The sequence below is a fragment of the Oncorhynchus tshawytscha genome, linkage group LG22 (assembly GCF_018296145.1).
Source record: "Oncorhynchus tshawytscha isolate Ot180627B linkage group LG22, Otsh_v2.0, whole genome shotgun sequence".
NCBI lineage: Eukaryota > Metazoa > Chordata > Actinopteri > Salmoniformes > Salmonidae > Oncorhynchus > Oncorhynchus tshawytscha.
Genome location: NC_056450.1, coordinates 7,746,566 through 7,769,411, shown reverse-complemented (window position 1 = coordinate 7,769,411; position 22,846 = coordinate 7,746,566). Strand labels below are relative to the sequence as shown.

At 41.6% G+C, this 22,846-nt stretch overlaps 1 protein-coding gene across 2 annotated transcripts; it reads left to right on the top strand.

Moving 5' to 3' along the window:
• Nucleotides 1-6,386: 6,386 nt before the first annotated feature.
• zgc:158263 (ceramide kinase family protein) lies at nt 6,387-20,638 on the top strand. Of its 2 annotated transcripts, none has more exons than XM_042303635.1 (13): nt 6,387-6,894; nt 7,832-7,930; nt 9,489-9,626; nt 9,975-10,103; nt 10,320-10,383; nt 10,664-10,809; nt 11,075-11,149; nt 11,822-11,974; nt 13,998-14,103; nt 14,952-15,055; nt 15,342-15,538; nt 15,746-16,056; nt 18,825-18,960. In XM_042303635.1, the coding sequence occupies exons 1-12, from the start codon at nt 6,768-6,770 to the stop codon at nt 16,034-16,036; spliced, it is 1,629 nt and encodes a 542-aa protein (XP_042159569.1). In that variant the 5' UTR covers nt 6,387-6,767; the 3' UTR covers nt 16,037-16,056; nt 18,825-18,960. The 2 variants fall into 2 exon arrangements, with proteins under 2 accessions (XP_042159569.1, XP_024239659.1); XM_024383891.2 differs by having other exon boundaries at nt 6,388-6,894; nt 15,746-16,032; nt 18,825-20,638.
• The last annotated feature ends 2,208 nt before the right edge of the window (nt 20,639-22,846 follow it).

The following is a 22,846-nucleotide window of genomic DNA, read 5'->3' as shown; positions in this document are numbered from 1 at the left end:
AAGGGTAGACCTAAAAAAATCAAGACCCTTGGGTGCTGCCATAGAGTTACATTAAAAGTGCCCATCCAAGAAGGCTCAAGGTCATTGGCCACAGATAAAATGACATCAAATCACATGATATCTACAGTAGCTTTGATTGGACTGATCAACATCATACTTTCAAAATCTTAGCTAGCAGTCATCATCATGAATCAAGTCGACAATCTACTGGAAAATCATTTTTAATCCTTGTCATATGAAGAGAAATAATAAAGAGAAATGATAGTTAAAAACATATCGGTACACATTGGCAATTGGACATAAACATTACAGAACAAGTTGGAAATCGCAAATTCAACAATGAGTGGTTTGGAAAGAATCAGTGACAGTGGCTAACTGCAAGCATTGCAGAGCAATCACTAGCCTGCTATTCAGTGGAATGGCTGTGTCGTCCCAATTCTGGTATTGTGTCTCTTTTCCAAGTTTAAATGGATGCTGGCCATGCTGTCATTGAAGCATGATTTGTGCCGAGCTCAAAACTTGACTTCAGTGAGTTCAAGACAACTGGGAATTACGGAAAAAATTAGCTTCGGCTGGGAAATACGTTTTGAACGGTCATCCAACTCGGGAACTGTAAGGAACTCGGGCCTCTTTCTAGAGCTACGACCTGAAGATCAATGACGTCATCATGATTCAACATAGATTTTTTCAGAGTTCCCAGTTGTGTTGAAAGCATCATACATCCAGAGAAAGCCAGACTTTGATGACACATTTGCCCATGAAGGACCGCTGTGCTACCTTCCTGTTCAAGTGAGAACAGCATAACAAGGTGAGTCCAAAAATGTCTTGTGTGCTGCTGCATAAATGCCAAGGAGATATGTATACTGTAGCTAAGAAAGTAATTGTAAGTGTATATTGTGTAGTAAGCTGTTAGTAGCCCATGTGCCTAACCCTAATAATTTGGTCTATTTACCCCTCTTAATTTCACCTACTGTTCTGATTTGGTGGTGCACAAATATAGTCAACGAATTTTGTAAGAGCTTTCATCTGCTTATATGCCCCCGTTATTTATCCTATGGTTCTGACTTAGTGTACAGGGAGAACACTGAAAGAATGGCCTATGTTCTGAATTCTTTCGCTGTACATTTCAAACATGCTAAACAAATAGTTATATTGACTACGTCTGCCATAGCCCTCTCATTAATGTCTTAATCGAAATTATGGATTACCTATTACCCGTTTATGCCACAGTTAAATGGAAACGCACCAGTAAACACGTTTCCATCCAACCATTCCATGCGGATTAATTAATGACCTGATGCATGAAAAAAATCACCACCAGGCTGATGGAATCATGAAATGCCGGTACAAATTTATAAATGCCAACAGACAATTTGTGTCGGTAAAATTAATTATGTGAAAAATAGCGGTGGAAACGCCTTTATGAGCAAATATTGATATTAATAACCATCATATCGAAGTAAACTTGGAGTCATGCGATGATGTGTTTGTGGTCCTCCCACTACGTCACGGGAAAGCATGCATTGTGTTACGCTATAGATTAAATAAATTATGATGAACTTCACAGGGTGGTGAATGTGCAAGGTAATGAGCCTAGGTTTCCATACAATAGGGGACAGATGTTATATTATATTGCCTAATCCGCATAAAGAACATAAGCGCATTTTCCCACCTGTGGTGTTTCCACCAATTGGACAGATAAAATCAGTGCATGATGATATAGTGCACACAAAATGTACTTCTTAGCTTAAGTTTTCATGTAGGCCTACTGAATATAAATCTATATTTAGATCAAAGTGTTTACTTTGCTTTTTCAACTCTACCTATAGTTGTCACAAAAACTGTTGCGTTAAATAGCAAATGCACAATCTCTTAGACAAAAATATAAACTATTGGAACCAAGACCTTGAGACTCAATTCAATAATCTTCTCATGTCTCTTCCAGATAACATTTTTTCAAACTGATATGAACAGAAAATATTTCCATTTATATGGAACAATAAACCTAAGATAAATACATTAAAATATATGTATAACTAATTTCAAGAGGGTGGGCTAAGACTGACTAATTTAAAAGCACTTGATGCGACCTTGAATACGTCATGGATACAGCCATTCCGATTTCTACACAAAACCTCCTCCTTTTTCGTTAATATAACCATTTCTCTACCAAAAGAGCATAATGTCTTTTTACAATGCATCTCCATTCCTCCAGGAGCCAATATAATGATGGTTACACTTCCCATTCTATCCACACGAAAATGCTGAGGAAATTCTTAAGAAACTTATTTGGTACAATGCACATATTGAAATGGATGGACAACCTAATTTCTGTTTTACACATTTATTTTCGAAATAACATTGTGGATGGAAAGTTGATTTTGAAATATTGTGTGGAACCTTTGGGGATATTTTTACAAATCATACTCAATTGGTGTCTGCTATAACCCCAATGGAAAGTTAAGATGAAAAAAGGAAAGCACAACTTAACTGTATGCCGTCCTAATATAAAAAAAACTATAAATGGATATAAAAGATAAAATACATTCTAAAATATACCAATTTACTTTGAATTTCAATAACCTATCAGTGATTCCATACAAATTTGAAACGTATTGGGAAGATATCTTTGACAACACAATAAAATAAAAGCAAGTCTTCAATTTCACACACAAAACATCAATAGATACACATTCAAGAGCCTTTCAGTTAAAGATATTGTATACAATTCTGTCAACAAAGAAAATGCTTTGCATTTGGGGTTTTGAGCAAGACTCAAAATACAGATTCTGTCATGAAGAGGAGGACATAATACATTTGTATTGGTAGTGTTCGACAGTGAGCTTATTTTGGCTACAGGTTCAAGGCTGTCTTCCCCATCACTGCATCAAACTACATATTAATCCTCAGTTTATCATCTTTGGTGAACTCAATGTCAATAGTCCTTCAATTATCAATACAATACTTCTACTGGGTAAAATATTCATATCAAAACACAAAATTCTACATCTTTAGCACTCAACCTTTTTAAACAATTTGTTAGAGACTGATTCATCCTTGAAAATACAATTGCTATAAGAAATCAGAAAATTTAACAGCGTCAAAGAAAGTGGGAGTATTGGGAAACTCTTTCGCAGAGGTGGGACCAAGTCATTGTTTTACAAGTCACAAGTAAGTCTCAAGTCTTAGCACTCAAGTCAAGTCCCAAGTCAAGACAGGCAAGTCCGAGTCAAGTCTCAAGTCAAGACCAACAAGTGTCAAGTCTTAAACTTTGAGTTTTGAGTCCTAAACAAGTCATAATGTGCTCTTCACCAAATGTAATACCGTTTGATATTTTTAACAAGAGTAATAGTTAATATATTACATTTACACAAATCATGAATGCTTTTAAAAATATATTTACTACTTTCCAAATAAACTTTATATTTCCATGGAAATACATGGTTAGCCATAAGAAAGACCCCCCAATAGCGATCGACTATCGAGGATCGCTATGGGGCGCAATCGAGCGATGTAGGCTTGTACACAATCGCCCAACCTTAACACACACACACACACACACACACTGTGTGTGTGGTCACAGTAGGCTAACATATGTCAATGGCTTTAGGAACAGCAGTAACATTTAGGCAGGATGTAGGCTACCAACTGCCTAACCAGTTATAGCTCAATCTTGGGTGCAATGATCACGTTCCCGCACTGACTGACTGTGTGGAGGCTCCTTAATTTAACTTAATGGCTAACATTGGCTAACTTAATTTTAGCCAACATGCTACACTATCAAAGTTATGAATGATATAGCTATTGGCTATATCAGCCACGACTTAGCGTTCTTTGTGCAGCTTCAAATGTCGAACAAAGTTGGAAGTTGTTGCGCCTCCGTCTGTCATTTTCTTTCCGCATGTTTTGCAAGTTGCAATCCGTTTTTTGTTGATACAGCGTAGTCTTTATATCCGAAAATAATAACTAGAGTTTTATTGAACAATATTAATTAAAGCAAATATATGTTATTAGAAGGGCAAAATGTTCCAAATGCCATGGAGTGTAAGCTATCAAAGGTTTGCCCTTATTTCTTTTTGTATTTGGCTACACCATTGCATTGATGATAACTGTCTTGTCCAAATGTGTTGTATTGTGTGTGTTTGTCTGTCTGTTTGAGTATTGTTAAGTACATTGTCCTCAGTTCTTATGGTTGTCTTGTCCTGTCATAAAATTATAATAATCATTAAAAAAATATATACTAAAATTACTTAAAGTAACTGACGTTGACACAAGATGGAGGAAAAGTTGGAGCATAACTAATGAAATTACAGTTAACAAAAATGTACGCTTAATCCAGTATAAACTAATGTATAGAATTTATAATTCAAGAGACAAAATTCACAAATTCTCCAGCTCAAAGGCAGAGTCATGTCTTAAGTGTAAAACTAATAATGACTCAATAGTCCATGCTTTCTGGAAATGCTATATGATATAAATATATTAATCTGAACCCTCATTCTATACAGTCCTTTCCTAAGACTCACTTACTCATACGTGTTGCACGGGCTGGCGCATATGGTAACTACTGTCGTCACACACTACTTGAGAACTGAATAGGAACAGTAAGAGGGACTACAGAATTCACATTTCCATGGTGGTAGTCCGTGGTAGTACTAGATTACAGACGGTCAAATATAATGGTATCAGGGCCGACTCCAGGCATAAGAAACATAACCGGTGACACGACTTCCGCCGAAGTCGGTTCCTCTCCTTGTTCAGGCGGCGTTTGGTGGTCGACGTCACCGGTCTTCTAGCCATTGCCGATCCACCTTTCATTTCCATTTGTTTTGTCTTGTTTTCCCACACACCTGGTTTACATTCCCTCATTACTTGTCATGTATTTAACCCTCTGTTTCCCGCATGTCTGTGCGAAATTGTTTGTTGTATAGTGCTTGTGCACTCTGACTGGTTTGTGACGGGTTATTTTATACCCATGTTTTGTTGTTCTGGGTGCGGTTGGTTTTGCATATTAAGCTGCTCCGGTTATTACCCAGTTCTGCTCTCCTGCACCTGACTTCCCTGCAGCCAGTCACGCACCCCTTACCACTGGCCCCAACCCCCAATTTTTTGGTTTTATTATTATTATTATCATTTTGGGGGGAACTCCGTCAGGGTCTCAATTTACCGTTGAGAGTTAGAATAGTAGAATACACAAGGTGCAAGTTGGAAATTTGGTTGTGCATCAGCAGTTTTAATCTTGTTTTGTCAGTCACTGATAGTCACTCAATCAGCTAAACAGTTAACAATGTTTAGATTGATAAGTTAGTCTAGCCTGTTATCTAAACTTGTAGTAATCATGGCCAAAACCAGGGGCGCCCCATTGATTTTGTTAGTCACTCTTGCTCAGATAGCATGGCATAAGTAATGGCAAATTGGGTAGAATCGCAGGACATTTACTTTAAGACTGAGCAAATGTCTCTCTGTCCCAATTGCAAAATGTGTAGAATTGCAGAAAATGTACTTTAAAATGACATTTTTTCTCTCCGCTGTCAAGAGGGGGTGCACTAAAGGCTAGGCAGGCCGTGATTGGTACCATGGCCCTTTTCTATTGGAGTGCAATGGAGCCAAATGTTCTGTTTTCTCTTATCAAAACTGGTTGAATTGCTTTTTTAACCCTGTAGGCACCTACAACATTCCACAGGTGAGAAAAATGACACAGTAAACAAGAGAAAGTACAAACAAATGAATTATGCTTTTTTGGGAGGGATAAAGAAAATATGCATGTTCCCGCCAGTGATGTGGTTCCACCAACAACAAAAAAATCAGTGCGCGATGAAGTAATACACACAAAATGTCATTTTTAGCTTAAGTTTTCATGTACCGTGGTTAATGTCATGGAAATATAGCTATTGAATGCAACAGGGAAAACTGTGTGACCTGGTGCAAGCAGGATGAGCTACAATAAATCAAGTGCAAATCAAAACTCTCCGCAATCTATGCACAATGCTCATTCAAAAATGTTGCTATCATTGGCAATAATCAGTGCAATACCAACGTATTATGTTGATTAAAACATGTAAATAGGCTTATTAAGTCAACATCATAGGCAACTTCTCAATTCAATGTGCATTCAAGTCCAGACAGTTTGGGCAATAAAGACTAGACCTGGCTTTATAAAGAAAACAGGCTTATGAAATGTATTAATTCATACAGAGCATTTAAAAGTGGCTAAAGAGTCAAAGGAATCCAATATTTTGACATGACAATTTATGCGAATGAACCTGCAGTGAATTAACCTACAGGTTTCAACATCCAATCAGAGAGCAGCATGCAAATGTTGCAGATAGGTGAGAGATGAGGGAGGGGTGGATATTTTTTGATATTTCTTTTAGAACAGTAGCCTACCTGTCACAGACAAACTTGTTACTGTAAAGGGAAGGACTTTACAGATACTGAGAAGTTTTGCTGGCGGGTCTAGTTCCCTACCTTATTGGTCTTATCAGAGCGTTATGGTATCTGAACAACACTTAAGATGTGGGCCGTCATTGTAAATAACAATTTGTTCTTAACTGACTTGCCTAGTCAAATAGAGGTTACATTTAAATAAAAAAGATAACGAGACATTGTTCTTAGAATGGAGCTGTTATGTTGAGAGTTCATCAATTGCATGGAATTATTGGAGTAATGTGTAGAACACGTTGTTTAACCCTTGCCGACATTCTTCTGCGATAGTGAGATAGACAGGATTGTAGTTCTCTATATATGTTTATAGAGATACATGTAGTATGGACATAGATCCAGTACGGTTGGAGTCCAGTCTATGGGTCGGTAAGAAACGTTACCGGGCAGCACTTACTGGCTGGCACCTCAACTGGACTGAGCTTGATAAGAAGAACCGCGATAAGAAGACCGGTGAGTGCCTTTTATCCTTTTATCAATCACTTTCATCATGCACGGCATCTATGCGACTCGCTCTCTTTTTTTAATGCGCACATTTCGTTAAAATAAAATTGTATATAGGCTAGGCTTATATAAGATTTATATAGGATTTAATCTGAAATGGCCTGGTAATAACAGCACAACAATCTCTTTCACTCTGAGATTAAAGGAAATAAAAGGAACACCAGCGTTACCAATGCTTGTAAATAGAGCGAATGTGTTCTATGCGACACTAACAGAAAGTCACCAAACCTGTCTTGAGGACAAGTTATACAGCACCAACACGAAACACAATTTACAGATAACTTAACACGGTCAAAACAAAGAAAGCACATGCACAGTACACACACACAAATCAAGAGTCACATGAGCCTTATTAGGTTAAAGCTTTTTGGGCGACCCGATCAAATTCACATAGAAATATGAGCTATAGATCTGCCATTTTAATTGAAAGCAAGTCTAAGAAGTGGTAGATATGTTCTATGTGTGATATTTCTATGCTTCCCATTCTTAAAGGTGCATTATGCAGAAATTGCTCTGCCATTTCCTGGTTGCTAATATACTAATAGTTTTCCTAATTTCAGTTCATTGTACCATCTAAACCGTTGTGAAATATATTTTCAATAAGCACGTGAATTTGGTAGGGTCACTCAAAAAGTTACCTATTGCAGTAAGTTTCATTTTTTGCTCTTTTACTTTCGGTTTTGTACACCAGCTTCAAACAGCTGAAAATGGTTATGTAAAAGTAATTTCACAGCGGTTTAGATGATACAATGATTCTGTACACAATTACTGCTTGTTTTGTCACCAATTAAAATTAGTCGAACTAGGCGATTTCTGCATATTGCACCTTTAAAGGCAAAATATCATAATGGTGTGTGTCTGTCTGTCTGTCTGTCTGTGATCACAGTTTCAGTACCAGTATCTGAGGTTATTGGTGTGGAGGAAGGGCGTGTGCAGGTTCTACCCCAGATGTCAGTAGCTGAAGACACAGACAGAGAATTCACAGGTGAGTTATGTTACTACCCCAGGTCAGAGACATGAGCGGGGCCATTATTAAACGCAATACAAAATCCAACTAAAACAAGTTCTTTGTAGGGGGAAAGTCAGTAAAATGTCCATATAAAGAGTCAATGGGATAATCAGTAACAACAATAATCAAGGGTAAAAATAACCAGACAATGACAATAATAATGGCATAGAGGACATGTGCAGGTTGGTCTGTCAGACACTGTCCCTCATTTTATGGCAGGCAGCAATGTAGGGCACTGCCAATGCACAGCTCTCTGCATCTTCCCCCAACAGGACAGGTAACCTATTCTCATCAGAGAGGTCTTTGAAACCTTGAATAAAGCTTTCAAATTTGGGGAAAGGACACTAATTGTTTTGTCAGGAAATGCAGCTCTATCTCAGGTTCTACTGTGGTGCAGTGGTTCCACAGCCTTTCTTCTACAGGGAGACAGGTTTTCCCGTGTCTATCCTTCTCCGTGGCAAGGTTGTGCTCACTGAGCCTGTACTTTGTCAAGGTTTTTCTGAAGGTTCTGATCAGTAACCACGGTCAAATGGTTTGCCATGGTGTACTGTCGATTTAGGGCCAGATAGCACAGCATTTTGCTTTGTGCTTGTGCTTGTGTCTCCCAGTCGGTAAGGTACTTTTATTTTGACTGTGTTGTAATTTGGTTTATTTTGATTGATCTTTCTCGCTCTCTCTGGCTGACTCTCTCAATTCAAAGGGCTTTATTGGCATGGGACACATACTGTACGTGTAACGGTCTGAGTGTAGTGGGTGAGGAGTCAGGCGCAGGAAGCAGAGAGTTCAGGGGAGTGCTATTTTAATGCACTGACACAAACGCTGAACATAAGCCAACCCTCACAAAACACAGGGCGTACTGAACAAACAAATGCCCCAAACAGGGGGACTTAAACCATCCAGGGAAAACCCACAAAATGGGAAAACACAAAACCCAAATAGACATGCACATAAGTACACCAAACAGACGATCACAATAATTAATCCCGCACAAGGAACCCTGCGGGCCGGCTGACTAATAAAGCCTACTACCTAACTCAAAACAGGTGCACACAATCAACACATAAGGAGGGGGAGGAAATAATCAGTAGCAGGTAGTAGGCCGGCGATGACGACCGCCGAGCGCCACCCGAACGGGAAGGGGAGTGTCCTTCGGTCGGAGTCGTGACAGTACGTTTACATTGCCAAAGCAAGTGAAATAGATTATAAGCAAAAGTTAAATAAACAATCAGAAATGAACAGTAAACATTACACCCACAAAATATTATGGCTATGTACAGTGTTGTAACAATGTGCAAATTGTTAAAATACAGAAGGGAAAATAAACATAAATATGGGTTTCATTTGTTCTTCACTGGTTGCCCTTGTGGCAACAGGTCACAAATCTTGCTGCTGTGATGTCACACTGTGGTATTTCACCTAATAGATATGGGAGTTTATCAAAATTGGATTTGTTTTTAAATTCATTGTGGGTCTGTGTAATCTGAGGGAAATCTCTCTCTTTCTCCCCCTCCTGACTGTGTGTCCTGTTCTGCAGTGTTCTATGTGAAACGCAGCAGCAGCGGTAGTCCCTATGGGTTGTTATGGCGCCTGGGCAGGACCCAGTTCTGCTGTCCCAGTAGGGACCTCAGAGATCAGTGGATGACCCAGCTGAGAATTGCCCTCAAAACACACAGTAAGGATAACGTCACTTGTCCCGAGAAAGGACATCAATTAAATAAAATGTAACAATTCAACTGTATTTATTCCCTTAGGTTCAAAGGCAATGCAAGATCATGTCCTCCAGTATTAACATTGTAGTAGGATGTCCCTTGTGGGCATTCGTACTTATCCACTACATATAATCCACTATGTAGCCTGACTTTATGGCTCATAAACACAGGCATACTTTTATTTACACATGCTTATGTAGTGTGAATGTCTGCCTTCTGTCGTTACTCATGTTTCCTCCTGTCTGCATCTACTTTTCCTTTAATTTGCTCTCTTTCTACCGATCTGTCCAACCTCTCATCTCCTCTCCCAGGCCCCTCTCGTCCTCACAGGCTGTTGGTGTTCATCAACCCGTTTGGAGGAAAGAAACAAGGGAGGCAGATCTATCACTCTCTAGTGGCCCCACTGTTTGAGCTGGCAGGTATCAGCTCTCATGTTGTAGGTGAGACCCGTGTGAGACAATAGTAATGCAGAAAATTCTGTGAGTTACTTAAACTGGTATAACTGGTAGTTAAGTGTATTTTGTGTTTTGTCTATAGAAGGTGCATTGAAAACTGCATTGTGTGTTGATATTGGCGTGATATTGGCATGATTATGCTCATACTAACATGGTCTATTGCTGTGTTTCTAAAAATGCTGATTTGTTTTTGTCATTTAGTGACAGAACGCGCCAACCAGGCGAGAGACCACATACTGAAGAAAGACCTGACTGGTTTCGATGGGTACGTCAGACATTACAATGTTGTCATGTAAACAGTAACACTATGGCAGCCAGTCAGATCCACACAAAACAATCTGTTAATAATATTAAACTGGGGGTATGTCCCATAAGTCTACTATTTGGCACCCTATTCACTATATAGTGTACTACTTTTGACCAGAGCCCTATGGTGGGTTCTGGTCAAAAGTAGTGCACTGTGTATGCAATAGGAGGCCATTTTGCACATACCTGGGATTGGATTTAATCACATCACTGACTGTTAATGTTTGTCTCTACCTCAGTGTGGTGTGTGTGGGCGGGGACGGAATTTTCAGTGAGCTGCTGCACGGTGTTATTGGCCGAACACAGCAGGAGGCAGGGCTATCGGAGCATGACCCCTCCATAACGCTACAGTCATGTGATCTTCACATTGGCATCATTCCTGCAGGTGAGATAGACATTATTGGTTAAAAATGAAAGGCATTTGGTTGATATAAACATTTCTGACTCACATTCTTGCATCTCTCCTCACATCTTCTCCCACCTCCTCAAAACTGCAGAAGGAAGTGTATGTTCTCTTCGTGTCCTTCTGAAGTTTTGAGGAGGCAGAGAGGAGGGAGGACACAAGGAATCGTGAAAGACTTAAGATTCACCCTGACTATAGAGTTGTGTCCTGTATGAGACTGATATGAGTCTGTGTGTTCTCTCCTCAGGCTCTACAGACTGTGTGTGTTTCGCCACTGTGGGAGTCAACGACCCAGTGACCTCTGCTCTGCACATTATCATTGGTGAGATGATCATAAATGAACACATTTATTAAAACATAATAACACATTTTAGATGACATTGTAGTTGACTTTGTTATACAGTATCTATAGCTCTGGGGTCACTTAAAATCATTTTAGCCAACTAAACAGAATCGCTTTACTGGAGCCATATGCAACCATTTTGGCAGTCATAAGCAGCAGCATAATTTTACAGGGGCAGAGTTGTGATGTTCATGCCAATATTCAAAATCATGATCTAAACTAGGGGTGTCAAACATAAGGCTCGCTGGCTGGATCCGGCCCACAAGGGGGTCCAAACCAGCCCGCGGTCGTTTGAGTAAAACACATTTTTTAAATGAAATATTTTTTTTGGGGAGGGGAAACAAACTCAATATCCTTTAAAATGACTAAAATCAAATCGTATCTGTGCAGAAATTACAATTGAACTTACAGTTTGACTGTCCAGCTCGCTAATAATCTCTGAAAGGAAAGCTAAAGAGTCAGGGAATAATAGAAAACTCCCAAAATGATGGATAGAGACTAGTTATATTTGATTGACTCTGAGGAAATATAACGCATTTTCAGTGCGGCCCTCTGGACCTCGTTGAAGAACGAATGCGGCCCCCGGGGCAAAATGAGTTTGACACCCCTCTAAACCCTCCTTGTCCTTCACCTGCCCACAAACCATTGCAGGAGACTCTCAGCCTCTGGATGTGTGTTCTGTCCACCATTGCTCGTCTCTGGTGCGTTACTCTGTGTCTCTGGTGGGGTACGGGTTCTATGGTGACGTGCTGGCTGAGAGCGAGAGACACCGCTGGATGGGGCCTCTCAGATATGACTACTCAGGTACATATGTAATGGAAAATTAAAGCAATAATACTTGTTGAGGAGGTTTGCATTCATGTGATTATTGGCACAATGTGATGCGGTCACTATGTATGAAGCGAAGCTGAGTGTTCTAATATTGCAGACATATCATAGATGGTGCCTCACAGACAGGACAACTAAGCTAAACTGTATATGGAATGTGACTCAAGTATATGGAATGGAACCTAAAACAGAGACACGTCATTATATTGAGTTGTTACTGCAATACTTCTTAAAGGGATTGGTAATTCAGGATTTCATTGAATTGGCTCACGGAACTGCCTCTAACGTCCTTCATACTGGACACAGAGACATAAAAATGGAATCCATGAGTTCATCTGACTCCGGAGAAGTAGATAAAGGGACCTATTGCCAAAATCCCTAAGTATCCCTTTAAAGGATAAGCTCTAAGAAGTAAGTCATGTCTATTATGCTGTATCAAGACAGTATCAAGCTGTATCAAGACAGAATATTCAAATATATACAGTACCAGTCAAAAGTTAACACACCTACTCATTCAAGGGTTTTTCTTTATTTTTTACTATTTTCTACATTGTAGAATAATAGTGAAGACATCAAAACTATGAAATAACCAAACAAATGTTAAACAAATCAAAACGTATTTTAGATTTTAGATTCTTCAAAGTAGCCACCCTTTGCCTTGATGACAGCTTTGCACACTCTTGGTATTCTCTCAACCAGCTTCATGAGGAATGCTTTTCCAACAGTCTTGAAGGAGTTCCCACATATGCTGAGCACTTGTTGGCTGCTTTTCCTTCACTCTGCAGTATAACCCATCCCAAACCATCTCAATTGGGTGAGGTCAGGTGATTGTGGAGGTCATGCCATCTGATGCAGCACTCCCTCACTCTCCTTCTTGGTCAAATAGCCTTTACACAGCCTGGAGGTGCATTGGGTCGTTGTCCTGTTGAAAAACAAATGATAGTCCCACTAAGCGCAAACCAGATGGGATGGCGTATCGCTGCAAAATGCTGTAGTATCCATGCTGGTTAAATGTGCCTTGAAATCTAAATAAATCACTGACAGTGTCACCAGCAAAGCACCATCACACCTCCTCCTCCATGCTTCACTGTGGGAATCACACATGCGGAGATCATCCATTCACCTACTCTGCATCTCACAAAGACATGGCAACAAAAAATCTCAAATTTGGACTCATCAGACCAAAGGACAGATTTCCACCGGTCTTATGTCCATTGCTCATGTTTCTTGGTCCAAGCAAGTCTCTTCTTATTATTGGTGTCCTTTAGTAGTGGTTTCTTCGCAGCAATTTGACCATGAAGGCCTGGTACCCGCAGTCTCCTCTGAACACTTGATGTTGTGTCTGTTACTTGAACTCCGTGAAGCATTTATTTTGGCTAAAATCTGAGGTGCAGTTATCTCTAATGAACTTATTCTCTGCAGCAGAGGTAACACTGGGTTTTCATTTCCTGTGGCGGTCCTCATGAGAGCCACTTTCATCATAGCGCTTGATGGTTTTTGCAACTGCACTTGAAGAAACTTTCAAAGTTCTTGAAATTCTCCACATTAACTGACCTTCATGTCTTAAAGTAATAATTGACTGTCATTTCTATTTGCTTATTTGAGCTATTCGTGCCATAATATGTACTTTTACCAAATAGGGCTATCTTCTGTATACCACCCCTGCATTCCAGGTGACTACCTCATGAAGCAGGTTGAGAGAATGCCAAGAGTGTATATTTTGATTTGTTTAACACTTTTTGGGGTACTACATAATTCTATATGTTTTACTTCACTATTAGTCAATAATGTAAAAAATAGTAATAAAAAAAAGAAAAATCCTGGAATGAGTAGGTGTGTCCAAACATTTGACTGGTACTGTGAGTGTATATATATATATATATTACATACTAATTATTAGAGAAAATCTATCCTCTCTCCCTCTGTGTGTTTCGGTCTCCATGTGTTTACAGTATGAGTTTGAGACATATGATGGCTGCTGACCCTACTCTTCCCCCAGGTGCTATGGTGTACCTAAGTAACAGGAGCTATGCAGGTGTAATTCAGTACCTACCAGCAGACTCCCAGCTCTCCAGCCCCAGGGACAATACACGCTGCCTCTCTGGGTAACTACTAACTATATTTCTTAGAGAATAAAGACACTCACTGCCTGGTACAAAGATCCAAAACAACAAACTGGTAGTTACAGCAGATGAGGCTGATCAAGGGACAAAGGAAAGGATGGTCCTTTTTATCTGTTAAAGAAGTTGCACATGCTCCTCTGAGAGAGTGCGTTCTTGACCACATATTGATAAGCTTAGCATTAACAACTCGCTGATGGTAACAGAGGGGGTTCTGATATCGCTACCCATCTCAAATATAAGGTCCTGAAAGAAAATAATTGCCCTTGATTCCATGGTACCTCAACCATCCCAGTCCAGTGGAGAGAAACTGTTCTGGGAGCTAGGATACATCATCAGAAGGCGAAAGTGACACAGCCTCAATTCACTCAGTTACAGTCACTTCCACCTGCAACAGAAACCCTGGTGTTGGGTGTACATCTGTACCTTAAGGAGGGCAGTTTCCATGCCAACGTAGAGCAAGCTGATCCGGAAGAAAGGAGAGACAGCACCTCCTTGGGAGAGGATAGAGACACTGGTGCCTGTGAAAGAAGAGTGTAGCCTACCTCTGTGAAAGACTATACCCAATGTCTTTTGTCTGAAATAACTGCCCCACGATCTGTGAGGGAGTGTAAGGGACAGTGAGATGCTACAATACAGGACGCTGGTGTCTTTGACAGACTCTTTTTGTATGTGATGGATAGTTACCCCCAAGGGAGTGCGAGATGATGATACACATATGAATGGAATGTATGGCTGTCAGGAACATGTGCTGTTATTATATCACTGAGTATATTACACTATACCTATGTCACGTGTAAAACAGGTAATAGTTGGTAATCTGTGTGTTCCAGGTGCAGTGTGTGTTCTAAAGGCACAGAGAGACTGTTCCCCCACTCTCCAGGTGCTCGTTCCCTCTACAGCTCCCACTTCAGTCAATTCAGCAGTGACACTGAGGGTAAGGCCCTTACAAACAGTCTATAAAAAGTCTACACAGACACTAAAGTCTACACACAGTGTAGACCCAGTCTACACACATCCGATGTAATGCATGGAGGTGGTTCAATGAACCACACTGTGGTGGTGAGTAACTTTGCCTGATACTGGAAGTGTTATGTTAGCTCTCAGAGTTAATGCCTTGGCTTTAGCTCAGTGGGCTAACAGTCTTGTGGCATGCTGGAGAGCAGGGTTCAAACCCTGGTGTGTCACAGAACTTCCTCTGCTCTCTCTGCCCCGTGCTGCAGGTGAGTGGGTGAGTGTGGAGGGCCGGTTCAGGGCTGTGTCCCTCACCTGTATGTCCAGCTCCTGTCCTCGCAGTCCCCTGGGCCTGTCCCCCTCTGCACACCTGGCCGATGGGACAGGTGACCTGATCATCGTACGGGACACACACCCCTTAGGGTTCCTTACCTTCCTACACAGACACACCAGCACACAGGACCAGGTGAAGACCACCTCAGCGAGGCCACAAGAAATGTAGCCAGACTAAAAATCCAAACTCTGCAGCCATGATTGCTAGCTACATTTCTATTGTACGTGGACTGGCTTGCCAGGCTTCAAGTACTGCACTGCAGTATGGAAATATCAGTTATCTGAGACAGAAATATTTCAATAGATGCATAAAATGTCTTTCCTATCTGCTGTATTTTAGTTTGACTTGCCGTTCGTGGACGTCCACCGAGTGAAGGCAGTACGCTTTTCGCTCCCTACCGGAGAAGAGGAGGACAGGGATGAAGAGCGGGAGAGAGTGAATGATGGAGGGATGACGGAGGAAGGAAAGAGACCAAGCCGAAGCGGTTCCCACAAGCACCTGGTAGAAAGAGGAGAGGAGCGAGGGCAGAAAGACTTCCTGTGTGGTTTGTGCTGCAGTAAGGCTCCTACAGTGTCTGTGTGGAACTGTGACGGAGAGATACTGCCTCACACTGAGATCTCCTGCAAGTAAGGGATGACTCATCAGATCATGTAAATCACTAATTATTGTCTTATCTGACATTAAAGATTCAGTGTACATTTAGTAGGCATTATCTGGAGACTCTACTACCCCTTTAACCCTCTTGACTCAAAGTCTAGCTCAAACTGTTCAGAGTAGACAGACAATTACGTGAAAAGTAACTATTTTGGCATCCTCTCATGTGTGACAAACACAGGGGCTGACAATAGCCTATCTACCGCATATGTAAACGACCGATAAAGGAGTTTGGACTGTGACGCAGTGGACTGTGACGCAGCCCATACAAAAAAACAGGAAGTCTCTAGAGTAAACACACAGGGTTTGTGATCTATTATATTAACAAGATGGTAGACTGACCGCTCTAAAAATTGAAATGTATGTCCGCAAAGGCAAAAGGCAGGCAGGAGGAGGCCAGATCAGGTGGGAACATTCTAGCCAATGAGGGGGCAATAACACGTGTGAACAACAGGTACAACTCCAATATAAAATTGTTTTTCTAAAAGTTACGAGAATGTCATATCAGTACACTCGTAACAAACTAAGCATTATGAAACATCTATTCAAAAAAATAAGCCTCACCTATCAAAATGGTAATTCACTTTTATCTTGACCAAATTCGACAGTCTCTAATTGGCCCCCATACTAAACCTCGGAGTTGACCCCTTGCTTAAAATCAAATCAAATTTGATTTGTCTCTTGCTTCATAAACAACAGGTGTAGACTAAACAGAGAAATGCTTATTTACAGGCCCTTTCCAACAATGCATAGAAAGAAAATAAAGAAATAATAGAAAAGTAATAACACGTAATAATAAATACATGGGTTACGATAAATTTGCTATATACACGGGTTGACGTGCAAGGGTACGATGTAACTTGAGGTAGATATGTACATAAAATTAGGAATAAAGTGACTAGGCAACGTAATGGGCCGTACGCATTACCCACTGTAGTGCCTTGCAGTCGAATTCCAAGCAGTTGCCATACCAAGTGGTGATGCAGCCAGTCAAGATGCTCTCAATGGTGCAGTTGTAGAACTTTGTGGATCTGAGGGCCCATGCATAATCTGGTCAGCCTCCTGAGGGTGTAGAGGAGTTGTCGTGCCCTCTTCACGACTGTGTTGGTGTGTGTGGACCGTGATAGATCCTAAGCGATGTGTACACCGAGGAACTTAAATCTCTCGACCCACTCCATGATCAACTCCTTTGTCTTGCTGACGTTGAGGGAGAGGTTGTTGTCCTGGCACCACACTGCCAGGTCTCTGACCTCCTCCCAATAGGCTGTCTCATAGTCGTCTGTGATAAGGCTTACCACCGTTGTGTCGTCAGCAAACCTAATGATAGTCATGGTTGAACAGGGTGTACAGGAGGGGACTAAGCACGCACCTCTGAGGGGCCCCCGTGTTACTGGTCAGTGTGGCGGATGTATTGTCGCCTACCCTCACCACCTGAGGGCGGCCCATCATCAAGTCCAGGATCCAGTTGCAGAGGGAGGTGTTCAGTCCCAGGATCCTTATGATGAGCTTAGAGGGCACTATAGTATTAAACACTGAGCTGTAGTCAATGAACAGCACTCACACCCAGGTGTTCCTCTTGTCCAGGTGGGAGAGGACAGTGTGGAATGCAATAGAGATTGCATCATCTGTGGATCTGTTGGGGCGGTATGTGAATTGGAGTGGGTTGAGGGTGTCTGGGATTATGGTGTTGATGTGAGCCATGACCAGCCTTTCAAAGCATTTCATGGCTACAGATGTGAGTGCTGCAGGGCAATAGTCATTTAGACAGGTTACCTTGGCGTTCCTGGGCACAGGGACTATGGTGGTCTGCTTGAAACATGTAGTTATTACAGACTGGGTCAGGGAGAGGGTAGAAAATGTGAGTGAAGACACTTGCCAGCTGGTCAGCGCTTGCTCTGAATACGCATCCTGATAATCCATCTGGCTCCTGCAGCCCTGTGAATGTTAACCTGTTTAAAGGTCTTACTCACATCGGCTACGGAGAGCATGATCACACAGTCCTCCGGAACAGCTGGTGCTCTCATGCATGGTTCAGTGTCGCTTGCCTCGACAGAAGGCATTTAGGTAGGTTCACATCACTAGGCAGCTCGCGGCTGGGTTTCCCTTTGTAATCCGTGATAGACGGCGCTGTAGGATTCGATTTTAGTCCTGTATTGATACTTTGCCTGTTTTAATGGCTCGTCAGAGGTCATAGCAGGATTTCTTAGAAGCGTCCAGATTAGTGTCTCGCTCCTTGAAAGCAGCAGCTCTAGGGAAGGGATATACCTAGTCAGTTGCACAACTGAATGCATTAAACCAAAATGTGTCTTCCACATTTAACCCAACCCCACTAGCCTTTAGCTCAGTGTGGATTTTGCCTGTAATCCATGGCTTTTGGTTGGGATATGTATGTATAGTTACTGTGGGGACTATGTTGTCGATGCACTTATTAATGAGTCCGGCGACTGATGTCGTAAACTTCTCAATACCATCGAATGAATCCAGGAACATATTCCAGAATTGCCTCTCTCCCTCTAGTTTTATGTAATAAAACATTATTACGTCAGGACACTATTGAGGGCACTACTGAGCTGAGCAGTGTTGTATTTCTCTGGCCTGGTAATTCATACACCATAGTAGCTGAAATCGAGCTGGAAAGGACTTTGTGAGAATTTTTTTTTTGAGCCAGCACAGTATTGTTAGGATCAGCACGATCCTAACACTCTGTCCTCATTTCTCTTGTTGTCCTGTTCCTTCCTTCCCTCCCTCTCTCCCTCCCTCCCAGGGTTCATGGTCAGCTGGTGCGTCTGTATGCCCGGGGCATTGAGAACGGATCAGCCACTCCCACCAGGAAGTGCCAAGACGGACACAGGAACTGCAAAGGGAGATGTGTCCTCAACAACTGAGGAAGGCTGTGTTAGGGTCCGTTCACACTACTTGCAAAGAAAAACACTATGCCAGAGATGACGACATTAATGATTGGAATCAATCATTTTGCCGGGTACGACCAATGAAATGGCTTCCTTTCTGTTTCCAGTGTGAATATTTCAATTCCTAAGTCTTAAGATGGAGGTTTGAATATGAAGGCAGTTATAGGAATATTTTTTTCTACATAAAATGCCTTGATGCCAGTAGCCTATGACATCTTCTATGACATTGTCTTCTTCTTCTTTGGGGTTATGAAAATGTTATGAAAATGTTGTACACACAACAATTGAAAACCTAATAAATGTACACACCTTTTTACTCTGCAGAATGTTGAGCTTCCACATGATTTATTGTTTATCGTAGAACTGACATCCCTCTGGCTTAACAATGACATTTACCTGAGGAATCTGTGGCTTTGTATGTATACAATAGGACAAACCTGTTTTTCTTGAACCTTAAGATCATCTCCTTGAAGCACAGTGTTGATCTAAGTAGCAGAGAAGCAGGGCAGATGAACCAACAAACAAACATTCCATTCAGTGCAGCTTGATGAATCAGCCATTGTCATTGTTAAGGTAGTAACATACATTTGGGGTCTTTCAGTCCTTCTCCTTCCTCTGGCGCTTCCAGCCCCAGAAGTCAGTCAGTCAGTCTGTCTGTGTCTGTTTATTGTTGAAATGATTGGAGCAGTGTGTGTGGTGTGTGTTTGTGTGAGTGTGGGCTGTAGAGTGAAGGAATACTCAGAGCTGGCCCATATACCTGGAAAGAGAGGAACAGAAAATAGTGTCAGTCATCAGCCAATCACAGCGGAGCAACTTACGCCTAGAGCAAGCCTGGACTGAGTGATAGAAATGTAGGAACAGTAGATGGAAATATAATTAGTCAGGTTTCTAGTTTAGAAAAGAGAGTTTGCAAATTTGGATGGTATTATCTGACTATATCCCAATATGATTTCATTTTGGTTAAAGACAACTAAGTGATTTTCAAAGGGGGGATTTGAGTAGACAGTGGAGAACTTTCTACCTTGCTGGGTCATGGTTTGCACTCTTCCCACCGGGCACAGACGTCAGTTCAACGTTTAGATTAAAATTTTGTTGAGTTGTCAACTAATGTGAATTCAACATGAAATCAACTGAACATTTCACAATAACATAGGATTAAGGTAAAAAGTTAGGTAAAAAAATCTAAATGCCCTTACTTTGAGTTTTTGCAAATCCAATCAGTTTTACACATTGATTCAACGTCATCACATGTATTTATTTTGTTGACATTACATGGAAACAATGTTAATTCAACCAGTTGTTCCCCAGTGGGTTATCTCCTCTGCTCAGGCTCTCCACTGTGTTTTGGAACACAGCCTCACAGGCAATAACATAGCACCAAGAACCTGTCTGTCTCACGACTTCCGCCGAAGTCGGTCCCTCTCCTTGTTCGGGCGGCGTTCAGCGGTCGACGTCACCGGCCTTCTAGCCATCGCCGAACCACTTTTCATTTTCCATTTGTTTTGTCTTTGTTTTACACACCTGGTTTCAATTCCCCAATTACATGTTCATTATTTAACCCTCTGTTTTCCCCATGGTTTTTGTGCGTGTTTGTTTTCTGTATTTCGTGTGGGCTTGGTATTACTACATGTATTTGGTAATTTTGAGTAAAGTTACTTTTATTACTCATCTCTGCTGTCCTGTGCCTGACTCATCTGCACCAGCTACACCAAGACCTTTTACAGTCTGTCTGACTGTTTCCTGCTTTTCTCGCACTCTTTACCCTTTGTAGTGTGTGAAACTACAAAATGTCTTGCGGCAACCTGCACAATGTTATTACAATACATTATTTTGATACATTGTAAGAAATTCAGTATTTTCCCACACTCTACCCCAGCCAGATGCAAATTGGGCAAGGGACACAACAAATACATAGCTTTGCATGTGTGGCTCCTTGCCACAATCAGTCAGTATGGCAAAAATAATCTCTGCTCAGAGGGCCTAGAAATAATTTTGTTAGAGAGAGAAGCTAGTGTGGAAGGAGTGTCTTCCAATTTGGAAGATTAAGAATTTTCAGAATATCAGGATCATGTCTCACAATTTGGAGACTGTCAGTGAGTTGGAAGAAGAGGATGAGATTGACCCTCAGCCAGCCCCAGGACCAGCCCGTCAGCAGACAGTCCCAGGACCAGCCCGTCAGCAACTAGCTCATCAGCAGCCTGCAAGAGGAGAAATATGGATGTAAAAAATTGTGAAATTGAATGGTCTTCTTGCCTAAGGAATGAGCCACCCCACATGGCTGCCAATGTGATAAGGATGCAACCAGGGCCGACGCGGATGGTGGTTAAGTTCTTTTGAACTGTTCATCGCAGACACCATCCAGATAATCATTCTGGACTGCACTAATTTGGAGGGAGGGCGAGTTTCTGGAGAGAGATGGAAGGAGTTGGACCAAACTAATTTACATGCATACTTTGGAGTTCTTATCCTTGCTGATGTTTTCAGATTCAAATGGGGAATCCACAGAATCCCCGTGGGATTCGCCAGAGAACTTTTTGCATCCCACAGGGATTCCCCATTGGATCTGAAAACTGGCAGAGAACTTTTCTTTGCTACAATGTCTCTGGAAAACGTACACATTATTTCAGGGACTATCCGCTTTGATAACCGAGACACCAGACAATCTCGGTGGTAGAGAGACAAGCTAGCTGCAATCAGGTCAGTGTGGGACAAGTGGGTGGACCGCCTTCCCCTCTTTTACAACCCTGGGCCCAACATTACTGTTGATGAGCAGCTTATGCCATTTAGGGGCCGCTGCCCCTTCAGGCAGTACATACGGTCTAAACCCGCAAAATATGGAATCAAGATCCGGGCTGCCTGTGATGCTGCTTCATCATATGAGTGGACCTTGCAAATGGGGAACTAGGGAAGTCAGATGAAGGAGCCCCTGAGAAGAACCAAGGGTGGCGGATTGTCCTGGACGTGACACAGGGACTTCGTAGCCACAACATCACATGCAATAACTTTTTTACTTCGCACAAGCTGGGACAGGAGCTCCTCAAGAGGAAGCTGACAATGGTAGGAACAGCACAAAAAAACAAGCCAGAGCTCCCACTTCAGCTGTTTAATACACAGAACAAGCCTACCAATTCCTTTGAGTTTGTGTTCATGGCCCACATGTCTCTAGTGTCCTAAGTGCCAAAGAAAGGCAAAAAGGTGGTACTCATGAGTATGCTGCATAGGGATGGGAGAATATGTGGCCAGGAACATAAAATAAAAGAAATCATAACGGATTACAATGCCACAAAAAGAGTGGTGGACAATTTAGACAAGCTGGTGACGGGCAACAGCTGCAAAATAACCCTACGCTGGCCTCTTGTGATATTCTTCAACATCTTGGACATCTCGGTGTACAACGCGCTTGTCATCTCACATGGGCTTTCGCCCATCATTCTGCTTACACATGTCTAATATTTAAACTTATTTCAAAAATCTCCTACAACACATGGCCAAATCTTTTACATTTATGACACTGAAAGGGCTTGAGCACAAAATCTCTTACAGGGTATCTCATGAATCCCAACTTTATATGAGAAGAGATTGACTCATCAAAGATCAGTAGCATGGATGAAGTGAATTTATTTTCTCCGTCCACTCCATCGATGTCTTCAGTTACATCTTTTGCCTTTCTTTCTTGCGCCACCCCAGAAATAACCTCTTGCTAGGCGCCCTGCTACGAAAATCTTTACAGGAAACATTCCACTCCGATATCTTTTCGAGTCTTAAAACGCGCTTCTTCCTCTCCGCAGACACAAACAAATCTAAATAAAGACCACTTATTGTGACTCTCGCACTCTCCGACTCCACACTTTCCTTCAACACATTCCAGATTGTCCTG

What these genes read in the sequence shown, in the direction of transcription:
- zgc:158263 (XM_024383891.2), top strand. Translation starts at nt 6,768, where the DNA reads ATGGACATAGATCCAGTACGGTTGGAGTCCAGTCTATGGGTCGGTAAG. An exon ending in TATCAGCTCTCATGTTGTAG is followed by an intron (nt 10,104 to 10,319) that starts GTGAGACCCGTG and finishes TTTGTCATTTAG; the next exon opens with TGACAGAACGCGCCAACCAG. An exon ending in TGCTCTGCACATTATCATTG is followed by an intron (nt 11,150 to 11,821) that starts GTGAGATGATCA and finishes AAACCATTGCAG; the next exon opens with GAGACTCTCAGCCTCTGGAT.